This window comes from Acipenser ruthenus, chromosome 10, assembly GCF_902713425.1.
Source record: "Acipenser ruthenus chromosome 10, fAciRut3.2 maternal haplotype, whole genome shotgun sequence".
Classification (NCBI taxonomy): domain Eukaryota; kingdom Metazoa; phylum Chordata; class Actinopteri; order Acipenseriformes; family Acipenseridae; genus Acipenser; species Acipenser ruthenus.
This window is the reverse complement of record NC_081198.1, coordinates 11,134,642-11,160,844: the sequence shown is the minus strand read 5'-3', so window position 1 is coordinate 11,160,844 and position 26,203 is coordinate 11,134,642. Positions and strand designations below refer to the sequence as shown.

General features: G+C 36.9%; 1 protein-coding gene and 1 pseudogene across 1 annotated transcript; one reads left to right on the top strand and one right to left on the bottom strand.

The window, feature by feature from the left end:
- LOC117403489 (protein-associating with the carboxyl-terminal domain of ezrin-like) lies at positions 1-11,937 on the top strand. Its single transcript, XM_034005627.3, has 14 exons — positions 1-158; positions 654-841; positions 1,531-1,716; positions 2,105-2,218; positions 2,703-2,759; positions 3,017-3,119; positions 3,422-3,533; positions 6,354-6,431; positions 6,753-6,892; positions 7,087-7,271; positions 7,663-7,828; positions 8,054-8,224; positions 8,390-9,078; positions 10,072-11,937. The coding sequence occupies exons 2-14, from the start codon at positions 677-679 to the stop codon at positions 10,132-10,134; spliced, it is 2,229 nt and encodes a 742-aa protein (XP_033861518.3). The 5' UTR covers positions 1-158; positions 654-676; the 3' UTR covers positions 10,135-11,937.
- Positions 11,649-23,607, bottom strand: LOC117411173 (FIGNL1-interacting regulator of recombination and mitosis-like; annotated as a pseudogene).
- Between the last annotated feature and the right edge of the window lie 2,596 nt (positions 23,608-26,203).

Sequence of the window (26,203 nt, the reverse complement as noted above, 5' to 3'; positions counted from 1 at the left end):
TTATTCCTAACCCCTGACAGGAAGGGCCGGTGTTTACAGTCACGAGTCACGATACAGGAAGATCTGGCGAGGGAGAACAGAGTCTCAGTAGCTTTCAAAACAAAAATGAAACCAACTCACATGTTATAAACTAATATATTATTGATGTATATAGAAATGTAAGTATCGCAATTCTTCACAAGCTACAAAACCACCAATTAAAGAAACGCTCCCGGAAGAGCAAAACAGTGCAGCGCGACCAAAGTTCTGATCAGTAAAATAATAATAATAATAATAATAATAATAATAATAATAATACTGTAATGCTTGCTTGTTTTTATTTAATTTTCTTGGTGTATGGCTTGTCGCTGTTTTTGTGTCAACATACCTTACACGTTTCAGAGGTTTGCAATCCTGTGTTCTGATTCTCTGCTTAAAATAATATAATTTCCCCCACAGCAATGGCTAAATAGTACCATTTAACTCAATTGCCTACTCTCTAGTTGAGTGTAGAGCTGCTGGGTTCAACATACTGGAAAGGTCACAACCTTGTTTTGTGTATTTATGTATTTATTTATTAATTATTGGTTTGATCAGCACTTTTCCAAGTTGCTGTGATGAATTGGTTCCTGTGTTCATACTGTAACGTTTTTGTTCCATTTTCTATTCGATAGCAAAGTGCTGTGTTGCCAGTGAAATGGGTTCAGAGAGCAGTGCTCTTAAGAGCTGCACATTGGAAGAACCCCTTCTGACACTGCCATCTGGACTCACAATCTACCCGGCTGTCTTGGAGGATCGAAAGCTTGTCTCAGTCTTTGTATACAAGCAAGAAAATGAGGATAAGGTCAACAAAGCTGCCAAGGTAAAGAACACAATCTTGCATTAAAGTCACTATAAAACTTGCCAGTAACCAGCTAGGGTCAGTTTGTCCAGGGACTAAGATGATGTCAGAGAAAAAGAACTGTAAATTGAGCTCAAACCAGTGAGGATTTAGTAGTTAACTAGGATTATTGTATTTCTTTGTCCTTTTCTTCATACAATGCCCCTGCCCCTGTCCTGACCACCCTTTTTGATCATTTGTATGAAGTAGGGTCAGCTTGGGCATGCCTGGACATGGAATCCTATGAGCTATTATTAATCTTCAGAGCCTCAAACATAGCGTGGCCTGTTGCTCAGGGTGGTTACAGCACATGACATCTGTTAGTCCACAATCAACATTTCTAAACTGAAACTGAATTCATTGTTGTGAAGTGGTATTTTCAATAGCTGTAGACTATTAAAATAGATGTAGGTTACCTGATTTTACCTGATCTATAAGCAGCTAACCCACTATAGTTATCTTGCTATTTTTAAGTGACATACTGCTATTAACCCATTATTGAGTGTTCTAGCTTTCTTAAAATTGTGAAACACTGAAAGGCTGAAAAGTTTACAGTTGCATTTTAAACCATTCATTCAGTCCAAAAAAACATTCATCAATAATTATCTAAATCAGTGTGATAGGGGTTTACTGAATGTTTGTTCACTAGAACTTTTGGTGTTGTATTGCAGCATCTGAAAACCCTGCGCCACCCCTGCCTGCTGCGCTTCTTGTCCTGTACTGTTGTAGCTGATGGGATCCACTTGGTGACGGAGCGCGTTCAGCCCCTGGAGCTGGTGCTTGAGAGCCTCTCTGCAGAAGAAATCTGTGCCGGGATCTACGACATATTACAAGCGCTAGTCTTCCTTCATGACCGAGTGAGAACCTTTCTATCAAAATTGTGGGTTAATTGTGGGTTTTGTGTTTTTAGGTATTTTTTTTGTCTAATGCTATTCACGGTTTTAATTGCAGTATCAAGGGAAGACATTGCGGTTATGCTGGATTTTTTAAATGTTGTACAATAAAGATAAAATGGTATCAGCGACTTTAAAGAAACAGTATGTAAAAAAACAAAAAAAAACAAAGAAGAAAAACACATTTGATTCAGACTGTTTACTGGAATTTTACAAAACTGACAAAAGCTTGGTATTATAGTATTTTCAGTTTTACAAATATACTGATGTAATTAATAAACTGTGGAAAATATAACTATCTAATCAAACTAGTATTAACTATTAACTGCAATATTACCATTTTTAATTGCAGGGTAAATCAAGTCACAATAATGTGTGCATCTCATCAGTCTTTGTGAGTGAAGATGGCCACTGGAAGCTTGGAGGAATGGAGACAGTTTGCAAATTCTCAGAAGCTTCCCCTGAGGTGAGACATTGGTAATTGTATTACATATTTGATTATAATGAACACATACTACAGCCAGCTGAATCAAATCTTGCACATCTTTACTAATACAATGTACATGTTGTTCAGTAATTTTGAAAACGTACAAGACAAGTTTCATGATTAAAAAAAAAAAAAGACTATGTCCTCTATGCTCATCTTATGTGTTGATGATGGTCAATTATGGAATACTACTGCTGAAATCCTATATATACAGGGTGATTAGAAAGTTTACCACATCAATGGTATGATAAACTATATATATATATATATATATATATATATATATATATATATATATATATATACACACATACACACACACACACACACACACATATATATATATATATATATATATATATATATATATATATATATACATTTATACACGCACAATTTGCAATGTATCAGTTTCCTTGAAATTGGCATCCAAATGACATGGGCCTTCTGATTATTTTGTCAGTTCCTAACCAACATTCGGACTGTGAGAGAACAAAATGCTATTCCACCTGAGGAAAAGGTATGTTGTCTTTAATTGAGAATTAAACATATAACTTATTTGACCATTATTGTTGTTAATTCCGATTTTCAAGTAGTGTTGACAATTTTCCCAGGCTCATTTTCTTTTCTTAAGGTACAATTGAATAGAGTATACCATTCTAACAAAGGACTCCCCTTGTGTGTGTTTAAAATGTAATGCAGTATGTACTGTCAATGACATTGTTATAATGGAGTTGTTCATATGTACTTTCTAAATGATAGTCTATGTTAAATTAGGCTGAAGGCTTTAAGACTCTGCCTGACAAAAATGGACATGCTCGAGATGCCTATTCGTTTGGAGGAATGGTCGAAAACTTTCTGCCAATGCTGAGTGATTATGGTGAGTTAAGTTTCTTTTTTTTTATCTTCATCTGGCTTATCTTCAAAATTGCTTACACAAATTTGATTAAACTTTACATTTATGTTTATATATTTGGCAGGGATATGTATGTTACCAACATATCTTTTTTTTAACAGTAGTTCAAACCTATCAAACTAATAATAAGCTTGTAAATTCCAACTATATCAGACAATTGATAATGCTGATTAGATCATACAGTATTAGACGTTTCTTTCAGAACACATGTAGCTTCCTTTTAAATAAAGAACTAACCAAGCTCATTTTTATGATCAATGATGTAGTTTCTGAAGAGCTGGCAACAGGCTTCCAGTGCACCCTTCGGAGTAACTTTCTGAACCCTGATCCTTCAGCTCGGTTACCCCTTTGCAGCCTTTTGTCCCACAATTTTTTCAGGTAAGCCGATGTGTGCGCATTTTTTTAGTTTTAGCAGTATAATCTGCAGCAAAACACAATACCAATAAAATTCAAAAGGCTACATACCTAATACAGTGTACTCAATTACATTCTCTGACGGGCCAGATAAGGCAATGTCCAAACCTTGGGGTGGGGGTGGGGGTGTTTACAGGGCGCTCAAGATGTGTGTACTTTACATAGAGTAACAGAACTTTGCAACACTACACTTGCATCAATCTTCTAATACATGTCAGAAATAACTACTTGCAATGATACAATGTCTGATCGCCATTTAATAATAAAAATAGAAAGCAAATATATTTTTTCCTGATTATTTTTCTGACAATATTCAAATGACATCTTGCAAACAAATAATTATACAAATCCCACTGTAATGCTATTAAAACAGCATGTTATTCATTTTAATTTCATTAAAACTAAAAAATGTTCTGAAAATGACTGTGAAGCAAGCATTCAAGTTAACTAATGAAAGCACGTCAATTAGTGATCGCTTTATTTATGTTGTATAAGCATCTTATTAAGCGCCTGATTAAAAGTGTAACACTGTGTGTAAATATGCATGTTCTAACTCCAGTGTGTTTAAATGTAAATGAAAAGTTTATAAATTAAATACATAGCATGACAGTAAACAGAGGGAAAATAAACTTAAGTGCATATCCACCGTGCCATCTTTGAGAGGCGTGCCATGGGTGCATTTCTTATTGTTGTTGCCAAACAGGTTTTTTTAAGCCAAATAAAAGATCTTTGACAGGCTCGGTTTCTTGTGCTAATTTTCTGTGCCTGAACACTTACTGGTGGCCGCATTGCTATTTTTTCATAAAAATACTTATTAGTTTATCATATGAAAAATAAAGAAAATAGACATATGCACTTAAATTTTTCATGTACTTCTATAATAAAGCCAAACATACAGCAGACCCTCTCAGCTTCCTAAGCCTTACATTAATAAAGTGGAGACAAAAATCTGGTGTTTTGCAAGATTAAAAAAAATGCCCTGACTCCAGGTCAAACGTAATAGGTTAATCAGTCACATAACTTAATACAATACCTAAGCTAAAGTACATTGCTAACGTATTTAAGTAAATACAAAAACTGGGGTGGGGGTGGGGAATCTTTCCAATGTCTTTCTGTTCATTTTGTATATCATTTTTCAGTAAAAACTTAATTCTAAAAAAAAAAGTAAATACAAAAACTACTTTCACTTTCATGTTCCAATCACATTCTGCACAATTCCCAGCTAAATCTATCGAAATTTAAAGCAATTTTCAATACCATTTATCCTAAAACTATATGTAAAACCGTAAAATTCCAGAACAGGTTGTGAAGGCTTTATTTTGCTCCACTGAATTCAGAGGTGCCAACTGCTACGATTTGGCCGTAGCAGCTATTATTTTGGAGGTTCTGCTACGACGAAGAGGTATAATACTACGATTTTTATTAAATAAATAAATAAATGATGGATAGTCCCTGAACGTTTATGAAATATTATTTCAATACCATGTGTCTGTTTTCCTGTTTAAAACAAATCAGTGGTTCTTAAATAATAGTGACAGTTTATTGTGGCATTTTAACTGACATACTAAAAGCTCTGAGCCGGGTTGCTTAGTAACCAGTTTAGGGGTCCTTCAGAAACTGCTGCTCAGATGTCGCTTTGCTATCATTATCGCACGTTTACTTGGTTGCTTGTCAGTAAGGCTGTGATTAGTCACCTGGTCACGGAATACTTGCATTTAGTAGAGAACATTGAACTTTACCACCACAGCTTGAAATTCCACCTTAAACAAAAATGATGTTGAACTAGCTCGGTTGCTTTACTTTGCAATGTAGCCGTTCACACTTTAGATTTTTTTCAGTGCTGTCAATTGATTTAAAAGCACATGCAGGTGCAACTCTAATGCCCGATTTTGTCACCCTACAGCTGCATTTTTCAATGCCTGTCGGGTCTTTGACTCAAATCAAGCGAAGTATCTCGGCAAAGCTGAGAAGTGTTTTTGAGGCCATTCTACTGTTTGGAGATAAATGTGGAAAAGGGGGCATTGCACAAAGGGGAAAAAAAAAAAACCACCATTTAGTTTTTTGTTTATTACTTTCCTCATAACAGAAAATAGGATCACAACAAAACAAAACGTTGATCACTGTACGTAACATTTACCTTGCTAATTTGGCCAGTGCCTGGAAAGTGTGAAGCATTTTCAAGTGATGTGCATTACCTGCATCTGTATCCCCCGATTCTGACTCACTTGCCAAATCTGAAGCATCATTTTGTTGATGTTGTGTTAATACCACACATCACTTGCCATTTTAGACACAGACGGGGATTTTTGCCTTCGAATTAATGTGCAGCAATGTTTGTAAGAATATTCAGATAGTTATTCAGCACTAAAGTAAATAATATTAATCCATGCCGCTGTTTTCATATTGCACTAACACTAAGCTAAATGGGTGGAGATTTGTGATGCATGCCGAAAAGAAATCAGAATGAAAGCTGGCAATCAGCTGACTTGTTCCTGATCAGGTTGCCAAAAAAAAAAAACACGCTTGTTAGGTGACACATACCCAGTAGATAGCGGCGACATTACAATCTTGCGCATCAGAAATTTCAGCTTTTGTAATGGACAGCTGACGCGCGGCAGGCCAAAAGGATGGCTTTCGCGGGCCGCCAATTGAGGAACCCTTGTATAGTAAAACGACAATTATGTAGCTATAAAGGTTAGTGGAAATAGAATACATGGTGCAAGAATAATGCAAAGGAAAGCAAAGCAAGAGTTGTTACTAACGTACATCTTTTAATACGAATAGGAATGAATTCTTGGAAATCGTGAACTTCCTGAAGAGCTTGACTTTAAAAACTGAAGAGGAAAAGAATGAATTTTTCAAGTAAGTGAACGATACAATTGTTTAATTAAAATACCAGACACAGGGCTGAGATTGTCTCCAGCACAGTTGGAAGTTTGGGATCCATGCTCAGCAACAGCATGGCCTTTTTGTCTTTTTGAGCCTACTGTTTGAATTGTACCCCTATACAAAATATTTGAAAGTTAACTTACCCCTTTGCGTATCAGCTGATAAGAACTCCTGAACATCTAACGACTGGATATTAAAGTTGTTTGAAGGTTTTATTTCTCCAATCCACTCATATCAAAGAGCGGACAAAGCAAGCAATTACCTCTGTAAAGCCATGGATTATTACCCTTACAGATTTCTCCTGGACAGAGTTCAGACACTGCCTGAGGAGCTGATTGCTACTCGACTTGCCCATAAGCTGTTGAATCCGTTGGTATTTGCGGAGCCTATAGCAGTCAAAGGTTTCCTTCCCCATCTCCTCATGCCAAAGAAAGGTAAATTTTAACAGCACATCCGCATAATAATCATTGTAATATGTAACTATTCATGCTGTAGCTAATTTGGAGTGCATTGTATGCCATGATAAACCTACAGTAATTAAACACACTATTGTTATTAACAACAATTAAACAAATTAAAAATAAACATATCTTGAAAAATATCTTGATCACATTTTTGTTTTAAACAGATCCAGTTGGTAGCAGCCAGGATTGCCTCCTGTCGGTGTCTCTTTACCGTAAACATGTAATCCCCCAGCTGCTGAAACTCTTTAAAGTTCATGAGGAGCATGTTAGGATTGCATTGCTATCCCACATTGAATTATATGCTGAACTTTTTTCACATGATGATCTTAAGAACCAGATACTACCACAGGTTTGTTTTTTTATTTGTTTTGTTGTTTGTTTGTTTTATTGTTTGTTTTCTAGATACAACGTGATTATTTAGGTTCCATTTTAAAGTAATGCATTCAAATTCATATGTATTCAAATCAAAATTGTTTGTATTTTATTTACTGTGTATAGTTGCAAAATATCATTACTGTTATTAAAATTAGCCTAAGAGGCCTGCCAAAGCTTTTCATAAACAGATTAAAGAAAAAGGCCAAAAAGAAAACGGCAGTGCTAGTTTAGAAAATTCATTTTTAGGGGATAAATATCAGCAGGTATTTTTTGGGAATGTGTTCAACTTAATTTTTAGAATTTTAAAATACTGTAGTTTCATGCAGATTATTTACAAGCCTGTTATATTCCACTGTCTTTTACAGGTGTTACTTGGAATGAGAGACACTAATGATTGCCTTGTAGCTATGACCCTCCAGAGCTTGGCAGTGCTAGTACCCTTGCTTGGAGCTGAGGTAGTAGTTGGTGGAGGAAGAACAAAGGTCTTCAAACGTACAACGCCCAACTTCACAACAGATGCCACACCTGAAAGTAAGGGCCCCTAACTAGTGTCAGTCCCAGTGCATGACTGTGGGCATGCTAAAATCCCGGATAACTGCAAGTGATTTTCAGGTTCTTATGACTTGTACTTGCATTGGGTAAAAATAGAGGCTTCCAACGCTGTCATAAAGCACCTTCTGTAATTAGTATATCAACACAAACTAAAAATAAATCTTGTGTTTACAAGATCCTTTTTTTTTTTTTTTTTTAATAAAGGTTCTCCGGTTCACGTTATTAATAGCTTGAAAACACTGGTGTTCCAGCCATCAAAAAACACAAGGAAGCTGCATTCAAAACTGTCTGAAACAAAAGAGCTAGTCCTGGGAAACATGGCTTCCCTGGAGCAAGCGGAGCTGTCTGCACATCTTCAAGTGCCAGCTAAAACCGGTAGGAGTAACATATGTTCTGTTTATTTTGCATGGATGTGAAGTCCCTGTAGGTGTATTCCTAGTCAAATAAAGTCTAGCTCATTTTGTCTGCCCTCCTTTGTTTCACTACAGGGGTCTCTTTAAAAACTGAATATCCATTTGTTTGTTTTTTCTCCCGCAACAGGTAGGAAACCTGATATGAAATTGTCATTAAACGGTTATACTGACAAAAGTGCTGTTGCCATTGTTGGCGAGGAGGATGAGCAAAAGATTGCTAGGACTGTGGAAGAATGGCCAGATTGGAGTGATGCTGAAGAGACAGAAAAAGAGAAAATTGTAGAAATACATATTTGTTCTGAAGAAAGCCAGATAAGAGATAGCAACCATATCAGCAAAGCTGAACCTTGGGATGACTTTGAGACGTATAGCAAGGTTTCGAAAAATACAGACAATCTTTCTACTTTTACGTCAACATTAGACGCAACAAGTGAAATCAGCCAATCTTCTGAACCCACAAGGCAATCCAATACCCTGAAGCTCAGTTCAGCACAAAAAACAAGATCTGAGAACACCTTAGATTCCGGGACCAATGTCTGGAACCAGAATCAGGTATCACCACTGGAGACACAACAGCTCCCCATGAAACCACATCCAGTAAAAAAAACTTCAGGTGCTGGTTTAGGAGAAGAATTCACAATAGACATAAAAAAGAAGCCAGAGAAAGATCCTGAACTGGACTTCTTTGCAGACATGATTCCAGATATTAAATTGTCTTCTGCAGCATTGTTGGTTATACCTGAAAGGACAGCACCAGCTGAGATTGATACATCACTAAACATGCTTGCATCAAAGTTTGCTGCTGATTTGACTGAAGTAAGTTTTATGTATGTTGTCTAGTGAATAGAGTAAATTTGATACAATATATGATTATTGTATTGCTAATCTCAACGAGTTTTAGCCATTCTACATTTCATCATATTTAAAGGTACTTTTTCTAAGAGAGTTTTTGCTTAACATTGTATTAGTCTCTTGTTTTATGGTAAATATTTCAGTCGCAGGGTTGGAGAAAAAAAAGGGTGTAAATGACTAAAGGCATAATTGTTTCTATTATTAGCCCACATCAGTGTACAGTAACAGTGCCATTCCAGTAGACATCACCAGTGCTTAAATTAAAAGGACAAATTAAAATAATTACTTTTAAACTGCCATGCATGTTGTAGCTAGAATTGACAACAAGAAAGTGAAAAAATCAAGGCCAATAACAGGAATAAGCAGAGAGGAATTGGCTCATGATATGAATCTTATTTAATGTATGATTTGCAAAATGATATTTCATAGTAATATAGTTCGATTCAGACATGAGGAGGCTGTGTGGTCCAGTGGTTAAAGAAAAGGGCTTGTAACCAGGAGGTCCCCGGTTCAAATCCCACCTCAGCCACTGACTCATTATGTGACCCTGAGCAAGTCACTTAACCTCCTTGTGCTCTGTCTTTTGGATGAGACGTAGTTGTAAGTGACTCTGCAGCTGATGCATAGTTCACACACCCTAGTCTCTGTAAGTCGCCTTGGATAAAGGTGTCTGCTAAATAAACAAATAATAATAAAAATTAAGCAGAATTGACAACAAGAAAGTGAAAAAATCAATGCCAATAACAGAGGAATAAGCAGAGAGGAATTGGCTCATGATATGAATCTTATTTAATGTATGATTTGCAAAATGATATTTCATTTTGCAATGTTCATCACTGGTGAACATTAACTTGGCTAAAATTAGCCCCTAATGGATTTGCATTATTATAAGCTAAAATGAGAGCTGGTCCCTTATGTGTTTAATGCAATTTATGTTTTGCTTATTTATTTTTGCAGACAGATGCTGCAGGATGGGGAGACGATGATGACCTAAACTGGGAAGATGAGAACAACTGGTGAGAGTATGTGCGCCATACAGTACATTAAGTCATACCCAGAGCCAGGACATTGCACTTTAAGTCATGAAGTCCCGTAAATAAGAAAATGACTTAGCAGGGCATTATTAGACATACTGCTTCATAATGCTTACTGTTGCAATTCTTTCACTCAGTGAGCTGCTGCTGCTGCACATGGGCCAAGTTAGTGCACAGTAACAAGTAATCCTTCCATTGAAAGAAAGCATCTCATTTCTCGTTGTTAATGACAGGAACTTAAATCTCAAGATGGATTTGATAGTGAGTGTATTCAGTGTAAGGCCAAATTGTAATGTTTTAAAAGTGCTCACTTTCTTATTATTTTTTTTTTTTTAATTACTACTTTAATTTGTGCCAGACAGGTCAATAAGGTAGACTGTTGGTTGACCCATTGAGTCTAATCACTTTAAATTTGGATATTTATCTACTAAAATAGGATAAAGACAATTCAACAATATCTAATCTTGGTGGCTTGCACATTTTTAGGGTGTTTGAAAATGATAATGCTGGAGTGGAACTTTAGAACCAGTGGTGAAAAAAGAGCTATTATTAGCACATAGATATATATGAGCTTTATGTGTTTTTTGTGCCATATTATTTCTTTTGCATTAATCACAGAATAAGCTCTAGTTTGTTTCCAAAGTGAAAAAGACTGTATATTTTTAACTTGGGGAGAAATGTCCCTCTATAATTTATTAATGTTTACTGTTGATGGAATAAATGATTCTACCCAACTTGCTTCCTTTGACTTGATGTGGAACTAAAAAAAACAAATGCTTGCTATTTAAAGATTGTATGTAGAATAGGTCCATTCAACATTATTTTTTACAGTTCTGTCCTTTTTGTGAGCAGGTTGAAAGTAATACATTTGTTGTTTAAATTGTTTCATACATACTGTAGGTTAAACTTTTATGTAGGGAAATCATTTACAGGAGCAGCTATTGTACAAATACAGTACTTTGCCATCAGAGTCCTCCTTACTGGGAGCCGTGTCTTTATTTCTGTAGTAAACTGATTAATAATGTTAGCTCACTTACAATACAGCAACTGGTTTTCCAACCACGTAAACAGTATTAGTATACACTGTAATGTAATTCTAGGATTTGTTCCCTGACATTTGCAATTCTTATAAAGAAAAGCAAGAAGCACAATATCATAATCTAATGATCCTACAGGGTACCACATTTTAGATGCAACTATTAAACAAGAGATGCATTAATTTATTGCAGAATCTAAAAACAAATGCATATAGTGTGGAGTAGTGGTTAGGGCTCTGGATTGTATGTAAAAATAATGTGATGTCTTGTAACAATTGAAAGTCGCCCTGGATAAGGACGTCTGCTAAGAAATAAATAAATAAATATAAATAAGCAGTCAGGTACATACATATGTGTACATTTTGCACCACTGTTAACCAAAACTATTGTAAACACAACTGTAGTTGTATATGTACTTAAAAGAAAAAAAAAAGTACAATTTATGTGGGAACACTTAAATATCTTAGAGTTTCTGTGCAAGATTCACTACAATCGTTGCAATTTGCAGCTGTTTAAACTGTACCTGTGTCACAAGCCCCTGTAATCTGGCTGCCATCCAGTTTGGGGCTGGAGTCTGCTGAAGCAATGACTGCAGCATTTTCAAAGCATGTTCTGCTCTATGCAGCACCTTCTCAAACTCCTCCTCTTCAGGGGTCTCCTGTCAAACTCGCTTACGGTAGGCCTGAGATAGGAAAGAAATCAAAAAACAACCGTGACATTTATTCACAAATACATAGATATGGCAGCTTCACAGTGAGTAAATGATTATGTTGTTGTTTTCAAAAACCCACAATATATTGGGATTTGAAAAGCATCTAATACTGTAGTATGCTACAGTACTTTTACTTCAATCACCACTTGCTGGAGAGTACTATGGTTATTCTTTTTTTTCTGAAGGTAAAGCTTCAAGTTGAACATGTGGATTAGCATGTGGTAACCTGGCCCACAATTTATTTTAATTTATAAAATTATAAAATTATTGGAAATGATTTCCTCTGTTCTCCTGTATAAGCTGTATACATACCTGTAGATCTCTAGTTTCCAGTCCATCACATAGCCTTTCTAGAACAGACCTTTCTGATTTTAACCTCTCCACTCGTGCATCCTCATTTTCTACTGCAACAATTTTCTTGGAGAAAGGAAAACCAAATTTGAATAAAGTATAATAAATGAATCTGTTCTTTATTTATTTATAACGAAAAGGGTCAGTGTTAAACAACAATATAGCCATAGACTGTTCTCCACATCAACCCTGTGGTGTGCATGTAAGTTTTAAATATATTATTAGTACAAGAAAACTCTTACCTTATTTAGAAAATGTTTTTTTTATTTCTTCTGATGACAAACTCTCTGAGACCGCTTCTTCATGGCTTATTTCCTAAAAATGGGATTCAAATGATCAGCTATAAATGTCTCTTTCTAATGTTAATTCTTTACGAAAGTAATAACAACTTGAACATGTGCAATTCAATTATTTATTATTAAAATAACAAACATGTCTATTTACCTCAGCAAAATGTATAAAGGCCTCTAGAGCTTGCTAGTAAAGAAGCCAGGATATTTCTGCCAGTAAGGAGGTGAAAAGGCTTGACAGTTTTGGAAGTACCTGGCTCTGAGCAGGACAAACAAATACATTGTTATTCTGCACAAGTTATATCTTTATCAGGTGGGAAAAAGTGTTCACTTCCCATGCAGTGCAGTTTAACTTGCTTGGTGTTGTGTAGTCATCAGAAACATCATTCGTCTCAACAGCAAGGAAAGGTGTGACAGCTGGTAACAGTCTCCAGGACATATTACAAATTGAATGGATTTTTATTTATTCCACTTCATACATGTATTACATTACGCGACTGAGATTTCACAGATGCACTGTGGATCGACAAAAGATTATATAATATGTATTTTGATAATCTTATTGTCTCTGGTTCATTAAAAATGTTTGTTATGTATTGCTACATCCATCTGGTGACTGTGGGTGGGGTGTCTATGCTGGTGGTCTATAGCCAGTTTTCTAGATGACAGGTGTCCACTTTACATACTAACTGGCACTAATTGTCACCTTTGTGGGGAGTTTCAGAGTTGCCAACCATTAAATGGGCATGGAGGCAAATTTACCATCTTGTTCCCTCTAGGGCAGGGTTCAGGCACATTGACTGGGGTTGTAGTGCAGACTGTGTGTATGAAGGTTTTTACTGCGCTGTATCACCTCTGTAAACAAATAGCTGAAACTGCAGTCATTGTAGATGTAACATAAAACAAGTTCTGGAATTGTCACTTTCCATCCAAACAATTCAGATAAAAAGCTTGAGAAATGTATTACATAGCACTAATGCAAGTGGACATATTTACAAAATGAAAATCCTGTAGTTTCCTTGATGTCATTTCTTTCTTTGCTCATTCAGTGACACTCTATGGTGTTGGTTCTGGAAAATTAAATTGATGATCCTTAAACTCACCAGCTGAGCTATGATGATCATGTGATGCTTGCAGTTCTGCTGACCCATAGCTGGAAATAAATTGTTTACTTAATTAAATTGCAGTTACAGTATATAGTTCTTCATAACCCATTTTACATTCAGAGAAGTCACCCACAACTATCAATATAACTGTATTACCATTCTTTAAGAAATCTATATTCTGTAAGACCCTGGTGCCTAGCTGCCTAAAGCTATGCAATGCCCAGAGCAAGAGTCACATAAATAAGCATAATACATTCCAATGACACCAATTTAATCTTTGATTTAGCTTCAGGTTTAGGGGGCGTAATACATTGTTGCTCACTGGGGTAAAAACTAAAGCAATTAGCAATAAGGAACTTACTGAGCAAGAAAGCGCCATGCATCTGCAGAAAGAAGAGCAGTTTCTGTGTCTGGACAAAGCAGAGCAGCCAGTAGAGAGCGCTCCTGCATTGACAAAGAAATACATCAGAATCAGTGTTCTCTTTTAAACCTTAAATAACCTAGTAATGATTCTCTAAGAGCTGTCTGTCCGTCTCTCTGTCTGTGTAAACACTAACCAACGGAGGTAAGCATTCCCGCGGCACTGATGCAATGAAGGCACAGAGATGGACATAGACATGGTGATGCAGTGTGACTTTGCTCTGCGCCTGCCCGTTCATCATCACCCCTGGCAAGTGATTGGGAAGAGCCAATTCAGTGTAACACTGCTGGAAACTGAGGAATTCAAAATTCAAATAAGCTTTATTGTCCATTAAATAGAACATAAACTGGAAATGTGTCTTCAGCTTGGTGTACAGGATGTACAGGAACATGGCCTGGAAAAAGAAGTCAGTTATATAATAGCCTATGGTAAATAGAATAACTGAAAGATGAGGAAGTTGCTTTGGCTTCTCTGTCCCTACCTTGGAGTCTCCTCGGGAAACTGACTGCCCTGACACCAGAGACCCAGCACCTCCTCTGGCAGATTAGGAAGGTTATCCGTGATGGTGACGAGCAACTGGCAATGCAGGAGAAACAGCTCAACTGAAGTCTGAAAAAGAAAGACTAGTTTTTGAGGCTCCCAAGTGGCGCATCTGGCAAAGGAACTCCATGTGGACTGCAGGATGCGCCCTATAGCCTGGAGATCGTTGGTTCGAGTCCAGGATATTCCACTGCCGACCGTGGATGGGAGTTCCAAGGGGGCGGCACACAATTGGCCATGCTCCGTCCGGCTGAGGAGGCCCTAGGTCTACCAGGGTGTCCTCGGCTCACAGTGCACCGGCGACCCCTGTAGACTGGCTGGGGGCCTGCGGGTGTCGCCTTGTAAGCTGTCCAGAGTTGCATGGTCCTCCGACGCTGCAGCTCTGAGGTGGCTGCATGGCGGGCCTCCAGAGTGAAAAGAAGAGGACGGCTGACGGCACAAGTTTCGCAGGTCGCATGTGTCCGTCTCTCCCGAGTCAACGTGGGGATGGCAGCAGTGAGCCGGGTTGAAATAAAAAAAAATAATAATAATTTGGGGAGAAAACGAGAACAAAAAATTGGAGATTCCAAATAAAAAAAGGCTTTTTTTTGTTGTTTTTTTTTTTCCATTAGGCAGGGAACAAGCAAAATGGTGCTATGTGAAAAAAAAAAAAAGAATCTATTGGTCGGCAGCAAGGTGTGCAGATGCAGCCTGTTTAAAATGAATATATCTCAAAACCCCTTAAAGATTCCGGGATATCCTTATAGGCGACTAAATACCAATTGATTACCTTTATTTTGATACTAAGCACGTCCCCGTAAGAAGTAATCCTTCTTCAAAAAATGCACATGTAAAATGTTTGGGGTGCATTTGCACCCTTTTCTGCCTTCCAAGTGTTTCAAAAAGTATACATTTTTCACATACTGTACCACAATCACAACTCCTGATAACAAGCAGAACAGATTGTTGAATGGTGTGGTTCTAAAATGACTGATTTAGCCCTGCATATTTTTATTAAATTTTTTTGCCAATTGTCATTTTCATAAAACTGCATCTAATTCTGTATGACACAATAGTTTTCAGCATTGTATATGATAATGGCATTATTTATATTATCCTGTTTATTACCTACAGTACTGATAAAATATGATTTTATTTTGTGAGTTGCAAAAAAGACATCTTTCATAAACTGTAGGCTACCACTATTGCCTCTGTTGACTTGTATGACCAACGCCTGAGAGAGATGACAGGCAGTTCGGAGTTAATGTGCCCCAGTCTACAGGACCTTGAAACTTTGATAACGCTGCTGTTTGGATTGGCTGCCTTTTAAATTTTTTGTGGGTTTGGGGTTTTCTATCTTTATTTTTATTGTTATACATTCAAGTTCTCTTTGTGTGTTTTTTTTTCTTCATTTTGTGGCCAACTGTTTTTTTTTTTTTTCAACTAGATTTTGTACATGTTGAGGTTCCAAGTACAGTTTCATATTTATTTTTGTAGTGTATATTTGTGTTTGTGGAATTTTAAAAGACATGCACTGTGGACAGCAGTTTTGTTTTGAAAATAACAAAAATGCTTATCAATAAATATAATAATATAAAGCACTTTAAATAAACCTGTCATTCTTTGGGCTATAAATGATTATTTTTTGCTTGATGTCTTGTGTGAGCCTATTATTGCCGCTCGCAAAGAGCTAATGTTGATAAATGAAATACTTTTTTTATCATGAAACTGGTATAGACCTTGAAGACAATGACTTTCAAATACCGTAGCTGAGTTAAAGCTTTGTGAACAGTGCACATAAGGACAAAACTTCTTCCACAAAAGGTCTCAAGGAAAGTAGCTGGGTGATAAGTGGGTTATTTCAACACTGCAGACTTCCTAAGACCGCTAGGAGGAAAAAAATGCACTCAAAATGGCAGATTGCTCATGCATTCTGGGAAAAACAACTCCACTTAATCAATCCTGATCTTGATTATGCCCTCACCATTTTCTACATTTTCAAACAATAGAGCTATTTATTTAATAAGTCATAGTAGGGTTCACAAGTTACTTGGTGCTGAAATAGTCAATGAGCATTTTCCAATTTTAATTGTACTTTTATAAACATTAGGGCTTTCCATAAGTCTGTTTATATCCTGACTTGGTTTCCTCCTATGGAAGTAGCTGATTGTGTGGTTTCCCAATAGGAACCAAAAAACATCATACTGGGCATTTGGTCAAAACACCTGGTCTAATGGTGAACCAAGAGACTGAGCTATGTACTGAAATGCCCTGAAGTACAACTAATTTTGAATGGGAAGTTTTCCTTTAGATAAAGTACCTGTACCTGGTGATACAGCAGATGCAGCAGACCACAGGATTTGGCCAGAAAGGATTTAAATTCCTATTTAACATCACAATACTGTACTGCAGTTACTATTTGTCTCAGAGTTTAAATATATTTGAAGATAGTAGATATATTTGGCTTACCTTGACATAGTGTTCTAATGAGTGGGCAAAGAATCGACACATCTTCCCTGTTTTCTGGAACAATTTGCATTCTGCACTTTGCGTGACTTGCTACAAAACAAAATTTTGGTCAGTTGTTTTTGGTCAGTTGTTTCTAGGGCATACCAACAAGAGAAAATGTCCATATGTTACGCTACTTTAAAACACAAAATCCTTTTGCTCAAAATGCGTGTAGAAAAGGAGAAGCCATACTAATGGGGTATTTCAACTTCTCCCGTATAAAATGGGAGAACCCGGTGGGGAGCATGACGGACGAAATTTAAATGGTGGAAATGACAAATGGCTGCTTCCTAACGCAATTTGTCAAGGCACCGACTAGAGGGGAGGCATGCCTTGATTTAGTCTTTTCAAATAACGAAGACAGAATAACTAAAACAGAGGTCAGAGAGCCATTGGCAAACTCAGACCACAACATGGTCTCATTTGAAGTGTTTTTTAAAACCCCAAAAGTAATGACTAAACTATGAAGGTATGAAACCGAGACTAACAGAAGTAGATTGGAGTAAAACAGATGAAGGTATGAAACAGAGACTAACAGAAGTAGATTGGAGTAAAACAGAGAAAACATCCACAGAAAAAGGATGGCTGTTTTTTAAAAATGTAGTACTAGAGGCGCAAAACAATTACATCCCAAAAGTAGACAAATCTAAATCTAAAACAAAATGGCCAAAATGGTTTAATAGATCAATTAAAAAAAATATTCACTGAAAAAAGGCACTTTTCAGAGCGTTTAAAAGGGACCACAAACAAAGTACACAGAAAGAGTACTTGGAACTGCAAACACAAGTCAAAAAGGAAGTTAAAAAGGCCAAGAGAGAGATATAAATCAATATTGCTAAGGGGGCTAAAACCAATTCCAAAATGATTTTCCAATATTTTAACAGCAAGAGAACATTCAAAGAGGAGGTTAAATGTCTAAGAGACACAAATGGCAAAATCATAGATGAAGAAAAATAAATAGCAAATATATTAAAACGATTACTTTTCACAGGTTTTTACAAAGGAGGACACGGACAACATGCCCCACATGTCGACCTGTTCCTATCCAGTTTTAAATAACTTTAGCATAATAGAGGCAGAAGTGTTAAAGGGACTAGGAGCTCATAAAATAAACAAATCCTCTGGTCCGAATGAGATCCTCCCAATAGTACTCAAAGAAATGAAAGAAGTTATTTACAAACCGCTAACAAAGATTATGCAACAGTCTCTTGACACAGGAGTTGTACCGACAGACTGGAAAATTGCAAACGTAATACCGATCCACAAAAAGGGAGACAAAACCGAACCAGGTAACTACAGACCAATAAGCCTGACTTCTTTTATATATAAACTTATGGAAACTATAATAAGATCTAAAATGGAAAATTACCTATATGGTAACAATATCCTGGGAGACAGTCAGCATGGTTTTAGGAAAGTGAGATTGTGTCTAACTAACCTGCTTGACTTTTTTTTAAGGATGCAACATTGACAATGGATAATTGCAAAGCATACAACATGGTTTATTTAGATTTCCAGAAAGCTTTTGACAAAGTCCCACGTAAAAGATTAATTCTCAAACTGAACGTAGTAGGGATTCAAGGAAATGCATGCACATGGATTAGGGAGTGGTTAACATGTAGAAAACAGAAAGTACTGATTAGAGGAGAAACCTCAAAATGGAGCGAGGTAACCAGTGGTGTACCACAGGGATCAGTATTAGGTCCTCTGCTATTCCTAATCTACATTAATGATTTAGATTCTGGTATAGTAAGCAAACTATTACTATTTGCTTATATAGCTTACTATTTGCAGACGACACAAAAATAGGAGGAGTGGCAAACACTGTTGCAGCAGCAAAGGTCATTCAAAATGATCTAGACAGCATTCAGAACTGGGCAGACACATGGCAAATGACATTTAATAGAGAAAAGTGTAAAGTATTGCATGCAGGCAATAAAAAAGTGCATTATAAATATCATATGGGAGATACTGAAATTGAAGAAGGGAACTATGAAAAAGACCTAGGAGTTCATGTTGACTCAGAAATGTCTTCATCTAGACAATGTGGGGAAGCTATAAAAAAAAGGCCAACAAGATGCTGGGATATATTGTGAGAAGTGTTGAATTTAAATCAAGGGAAGTAATGTTAAAACTCTACAATGCATTAGTAAGACCTCACCTAGAATATTGTGTTCAGTTCTGGTCACCTCGTTACAAAAAGGATAATCCTGCTCTAGAAAGAGTGCAAAGAAGAGCAACCAGAATTATCCCAGGTTTAAAAGGCATGTTGTATGCACAGGCTAAAATAATTGAATCTATTCAGTCTTGAACAAAGAAGACTACGCGGCGATCTGATTCAAACATTCAAAATCCTAAAAGGTACAGTGCCTTGCGAAAGTATTCGGCCCCCTTGAACTTTGCGACCTTTTGCCACCTTTCAGGCTTCAAACATAAAGATATGAAACTGTAATTTTTTGTGAAGAATCAACAACAAGTGGGACACAATCATGAAGTGGAACGAAATTTATTGGATATTTCAAACTTTTTTAACAAATAAAAAACTGAAAAATTGGGCGTGCAAAATTATTCAGCCCCCTTAAGTTAATACTTTGTAGCGCCACCTTTTGCTGCGATTACAGCTGTAAGTCGCTTGGGGTATGTCTCTATCAGTTTTACACATCGAGAGACAATTTTTGCCCATTCCTCCTTGCAAAACAGCTCGAGCTCAGTGAGGTTGGATGGAGAGCATTTGTGAACAGCAGTTTTCAGTTCTTTCCACAGATTCTCGATTGGATTTAGGTCTGGACTTTGACTTGGCCATTCTAACACCTGGATATGTTTATTTGTGAACCATTCCATTGTAGATTTTGCTTTATGTTTTGGATCATTGTCTTGTTGGAAGACAAATCTCCGTCCCAGTCTCAGGTCTTTTGCAGACTCCATCAGGTTTTCTTCCAGAATGGTCCTGTATTTGGCTCCATCCATCTTCCCATCAATTTTAACCATCTTCCCTGTCCCTGCTGAAGAAAAGCAGGCCCAAACCATGATGCTGCCACCACCATGTTTGACAGTGGGGATGGTGTGTTCAGGGTGATGAGCTGTGTTGCTTTTACGCCAAACATAACGTTTTGCATTGTTGCCAAAAAGTTCGATTTTGGTTTCATCTGACCAGAGCACCTTCTTCCACATGTTTGGTGTGTCTCCCAGGTGGCTTGTGGCAAACTGTAAACGACACTTTTTATGGATATCTTTAAGAAATGGCTTTCTTCTTGCCACTCTTCCATAAAGGCCAGATTTGTGCAGTATACGACTGATTGTTGTCCTATGGACAGAGTCTCCCACCTCAGCTGTAGATCTCTGCAGTTCATCCAGAGTGATCATGGGCCTCTTGGCTGCATCTCTGATCAGTCTTCTCCTTGTATGAGCTGAAAGTTTAGAGGGACGGCCAGGTCTTGGTAGATTTGCAGTGGTCTGATACTCCTTCCATTTCAATATTATCGCTTGCACAGTGCTCCTTGGGATGTTTAAAGCTTGGGAAATCTTTTTGTATCCAAATCCGGCTTTAAACTTCTCCACAACAGTATCTCGGACCTGCCTGGTGTGTTCCTTGTTCTTCATGATGCTCTCTGCGCTTTAAACGGACCTCTGAGACTATCACAGTGCAGGTGCATTGATACGGAGACTTGATTACACACAGGTGGATTCTATTTATCATCATTAGTCATTTAGGTAAACATTGGATCATTCAGAGATCCTCACTGAACTTCTGGAGAGAGTTTGCTGCACTGAAAGTAAAGGGGCTGAATAATTTTGCACGCCCAATTTTTCAGTTTTTTATTTGTTAAAAAAGTTTGAAATATCCAATAAATTTCATTCCACTTCATGATTGTGTCCCACTTGTTGTTGATTCTTCACAAAAAATTACAGTTTCATATCTTTATGTTTGAAGCCTGAAATGTGGCAAAAGGTCGCAAAGTTCAAGGGGGCCGAATACTTTCGCAAGGCACTGTATAGACAATGTCGACCCAGGGGACTTTTTTGACCTGAAAAAAGAAACAAGGACCAGGGGTCACAAATGGAGATTAGATAAAGGGGCATTCAGAATAGAAAATAGGAGGCACTTTTTTACACAGAGAATTGTGAGGGTCTGGAACCAAATCCCCAGTATTGTTGTTGAAGCTGACACCCTGGGATCATTCAAGAAGCTGCTTGATGAGATTCTGGGATCAATAAGCTACTAACAACCAAACGAGCAAGATGGGCTGAATGGCCTCCTCTCGTTTGTAACTTTCTTATGTTATGTTCTTAAGAACATTGTTTTCTTTACCTGAATATTAATTTAACAAGCCTGTGTATTTCTTATTGGACCTTGCACACCAAGTCCATACTTGAGTGATGGATACATTTCTGGAAGCAACATAATTTCAATACGATTTGACAGCAAGGGAATAGATCCAGTGTGTAATGCAAATGATCCATCTGTACTCATCCATATCTACTATTTTCAATCCCTGCCAAGACAGAGACACTGCCGACCTGCCTTCTATCAATCCTACTGACAGTAAGGAGACACATCTGTCACCATGTCGACAACCTCCTCTGCTGCTGCTGGCTCCAGAGATATTTTGTCCAGCAGTTCCATGAGCATTTCCTGAAGAGAATAAGCTTCTTTGAATAGAGCCTGTAACAGGTCTGCCACCATCGACAAACGTCCAGTATACGCAGACTCACTCTCCTACAGGGGGTAGAGGAAATGCTTGTTAAATCATTAAAGTTGCATTCGCTATATCCTGTAGCGTACATTCATTTTTTTCAATAGGAAAAAAAATATTAGATCTTAATATACTGGAGTACAGTGTGTGCTTGGAGACTGATAAGTAAGCATGTCTGCTTTTGTTACTCCTAATCTATATAGAAACATTACATTAGTCACCTTGTTTAAATACCTGACTTTTCTTGCAGTAAAAGGCTCACCTTGCAGTGCAGAAATGTGTTCTTCAATACGTGCAGAACAGAGGATGGTAAGGAACGAATGCTCTCCAGGACCAGGGTCTGTTCAAATGAACAAACATGACGAACACAGCCAGACAAGGCCTCCAGAACCTGTACCATGGTCTGAAATGTGGACCAAAATTAGGAACAAATGTGAAAAAAAGAGACAGCATTAAAGACACATTGTAGTTGTCACCAAACCAAGCAATGACCTGCTCTAACCAGCCAGCCACTAACTCAGTACTGTTTTTATTTTTCCAATACAAATAAATGACAGACACACCCTGAAGCTACTTTAAAAGCACCAAGAAGTTTGCAAACTGTTATTTTGTCGAACCTGTAAAATGTTTCTCAGCACTGCATGCAGTTCTGTGTTTTGACTGAATAACCCCTCTGCTTGGTTAGATAACTCATCCATCAAATCATTAAACATATTCACAACCTGGAACCACAGAACAAAGTCTAATTAACCACTGTGTGGTCCAGTGGTTAAAGATAGGGGCTTGTAACCAGGAGGTCCCCGGTTCAAATCCCACCTCAGCCACTGACTCATTGTGTGACCCTGAGCAAGTCACTTCACCTCCTTGTGCTCTGTCTTTCGGGTGAGACGTAGTTGTAAGTGACTCTGCAGCTGATGCATAGTTCACACACCCTAGTCTCTGTAAGTTGCCTTGGATATTATTATTATTATTATTATTATATATTTCTTAGCAGACGCCCTTATCCAGGGCGACTTACAGTTGTTACAAGATTTCACATTATACAGATATCACATTATTTTTACATACAATTACCCATTTATACAGTTGGGTTTTTACTGGAGCAATCTAGGTAAAGTACCTTGCTCAAGGGTACAACAGCAGTGTCCCCCACTGGGGATTGAACCCACAACCCTCCGGTCAAGAGTCCAGAGCCCTAACCACTACTCCACACTGCTAAAGGCGTCTGCTAAATAAACTAATAATGTCTGCTAAATAAACTAATAATAATTAAATCCAACTACTGTGATGTGCTCATTTGCAGAGCACCAAAATGTCAACACAAAGAATGACCACTTACCTTTGGTAATAACTGAACATTTCTGTAAGAATTTTTTAACACCCCTAAAAGAAAATTATATATATATAGTATATGTAAACATATTTTCATAAGGTTATAGAAGATAGCCCTCTAAATATACAAGAAGCAATATACTGTATGTATTTAACAAACTATTTTATTTTAAAATCTAAAGTTTTGATCGACAAATACTTACAAATGTGTTCGCTCCTACTATCAGCATGCTGATACATGGAGTAGTTAATACTAAAGAAAAAGTAGGTAAATAAATGGAATTAACTTTTAAAAGGCAAACTACTGTATTGGAGCAGGCTGTAAATAAAAACAAAAATTGCTTCACACTAATCTTACTTTTCACCTCATAGTAGACATAAAGAAATGTGAAAGGATATGACAAGCCTAGGCAGGTCAGATTTCAGTTCTTTCCAGCACGTGCCTTCATTCCACTGGGTTATCTCCTCCAGATGAGATGTTTGGGACATTCTTGTGCCTCTCCCTGCAGAGTTCCCAATGAAACCCAGTATCTTCTTCGAATGACAAATCTACTCCAAATAGTTTAGCACAAACCACTCTTAAGTAAAAGAATGGAATAAAAGAACATTGTGCAATTAAAAGTATGCAGAATATTCTCTGATTTTTTTATTTTTTTGATAACAAGAACCGTTGACATTTTAAATATAACGTGCTTCCAAAGTTCTTTGAAGTTTCAGATTGACTGCTGCGAGTAAATAAATATTCATATTTTATTGGACGTTTGAGTAAGTGGAAATGGGTAATTAAATAAATATAAAATGTGCCAATGCAAACCTTACCGGTAGTAATGTCTGCTTTTAAGTTTGACCAAAACAACAACAGTACTAATGTGAAATTCAGTATAAATAATTGGTTATAAGTAGTACTTTGTGCAACTCCATGACGACTTTGATTTTACATAACCCTGATACTAGACCTGTACGACTGGCCTTAGTACTAGTGACACGACATAAACAAACTGCAGTGCGTGCAGTCTAGTTTGTACATGTTGATCGAGTTTAGTTTCCAGAAAAAACGGTGTGGTGTTCCCTGCTAGATTTTGTGCTTTGGTTGACTGCACAGATCTGCGTCACTTGTGCTGAATAACGCCAGTACCCAGACGTTACATTTTGCCCTGTAGGAATACAGTAGTATAGGTCAGTAGCTACAGAGCAACATAATGTTATTCGGTCTTTGAAAGATTAATAATATTTTGTCATTACAGTAGTTGTGTCAATTGTTATTGTTTGTTTGTTTGTTTTTACACAATCTGATTAAGATGAAATCTATAGACTGCAAGTATATAGAAGTTAATAATTTATGTCAGTGCATGAACAATGTAAAATAGTGTTTTATTTGTATTTATTAATCTATCAGTTTTGTTGTAAGGGTTAGATTTGTGACAATTAATAAATATGTCCCTAATACCTACTATAAGCAATTACGAGAATGACAATTTGAAATGGAAGGTGGACCTTCCCAATTGCCTGTAAGTGTGTTTTGTTATTCCAGTACATTGACTGCTGTGATTTTAGCTGACCTCAAAAAGTCCATACCTCCAAGCTTGTTCAAAGAACCTGTAAATGAAAATAAATTAAGCCTCAAATACGGGAAGAGATTATTCCCATACAAGCCATATTCATTAAAAGCAAGGAAGAAGGGCTCTGAAAAAAAAAAAAAAGATTAGAGGAAGCAGAGAGTGGATGTTTCTGTTTCCTGTTTAATCACTTGGCTTGTTACAGTATCTGCAGCCACACAAAGAGAAGCACAGTATAACAATGCTTTCTATCTGCCCTTCACACTCCACAGTTCACAAAGTAAGCAAGTCATGAAGGCCGCTGTCATACAGGTACACAAGCATTGTAAAAAAAACCTTTGCCCTCCAGGTCAAGAAATGCTAGCCTGGTCTGTTTTCACAAGAATAGAACTGAATGATTCTGTATAAATAAACTTTCATTCCATCAGGAACTGTAAAAACTAAAATAGATCATGTCAACCATCGATGTCGCTCTAAAAAAATGCATACATGTTGCTTTAATGTAACCCATGTAAGAACGGTTTTAATTTTTTGTTTACAATAATACAAATATATTTTTAAAAGATCTAGTTTGTTCAGCCAGTAAATCCATAAACAAGTCAGACTTTCTACACTGCCTCTATGACTTGCTACCAGCATGTAGGCCAAGGAAAATAACAGCAGTATGTACAGTACATTGCACAAAACTTGCTTTAGCCAAAATGATGGAGTATAATCTCAACATCTCTGTATGTCAAACTTTTTACATTTGCATATACTGTAGAATACAGTTAAACAGGTCTACAGGTGTTTTTTGATACATATACTAAAATTACGTATGTGTTAAAATGATTGATATGTATAATGGGTTTGGGCAACTGACCAGTCCTTGTTTCAATTTAGGATTTCCTTCAGCTAAGCCCTCATTAGGTTACAATGGTTGAACATGGGTATGCAGTACACAGGAGCATAAAGGGTTAATGAAAAACACAGTTTGGGTCATTTATTCGTATTTTTATTCATCTTATGTTAACATTTTATAGCAATTACAGGTTTGAAAACATTATTATTATTATTTTCAAAATCTGGTACCTGGGAAGGGGTTTCATTTTTATATCTGGAGTTGAAGTGGTAAAGGATAGTTGTTTTGCTCTCTTGCAGTGTGTCTCAGAAATGTGTGTGGCTTTTAAACCATAATGTTTGGCTGGTAGATCAAAACACAGGGGCATTATCCTTGTCTAATGTTTTTTCTTACTGCTTGAGTAAAATAACCCCTTTTAAATCCTTTGACAAGTGTTTCAAATAGAAGTCTTTCTCAATGTCCTAAATGGTGAAATGTGACCTAAAATTTATTTCAACATTTAATAGATTGAGAAAGATTTCTAGTTGAAATGTTTGTCAAATCATTTTACTAAGTTTCCTCTATTAGTGGTAAACTGAATGAAAACACTATTATTTAGCTTGAGTACTACTACTTATATTAAGTAACTAATATCAAGTATGTCATTGTTTGGTATTTTTTGTAGTTTATGAAAGCATTCCCAAAAACT

What these genes read in the sequence shown, in the direction of transcription:
- LOC117403489 (XM_034005627.3), top strand. Translation starts at nt 677, where the DNA reads ATGGGTTCAGAGAGCAGTGCTCTTAAGAGCTGCACATTGGAAGAACCC. An exon ending in GAAAAGAATGAATTTTTCAA is followed by an intron (nt 6,432 to 6,752) that starts GTAAGTGAACGA and finishes TTACCCTTACAG; the next exon opens with ATTTCTCCTGGACAGAGTTC. An exon ending in TTGCTGCTGATTTGACTGAA is followed by an intron (nt 9,079 to 10,071) that starts GTAAGTTTTATG and finishes TTATTTTTGCAG; the next exon opens with ACAGATGCTGCAGGATGGGG.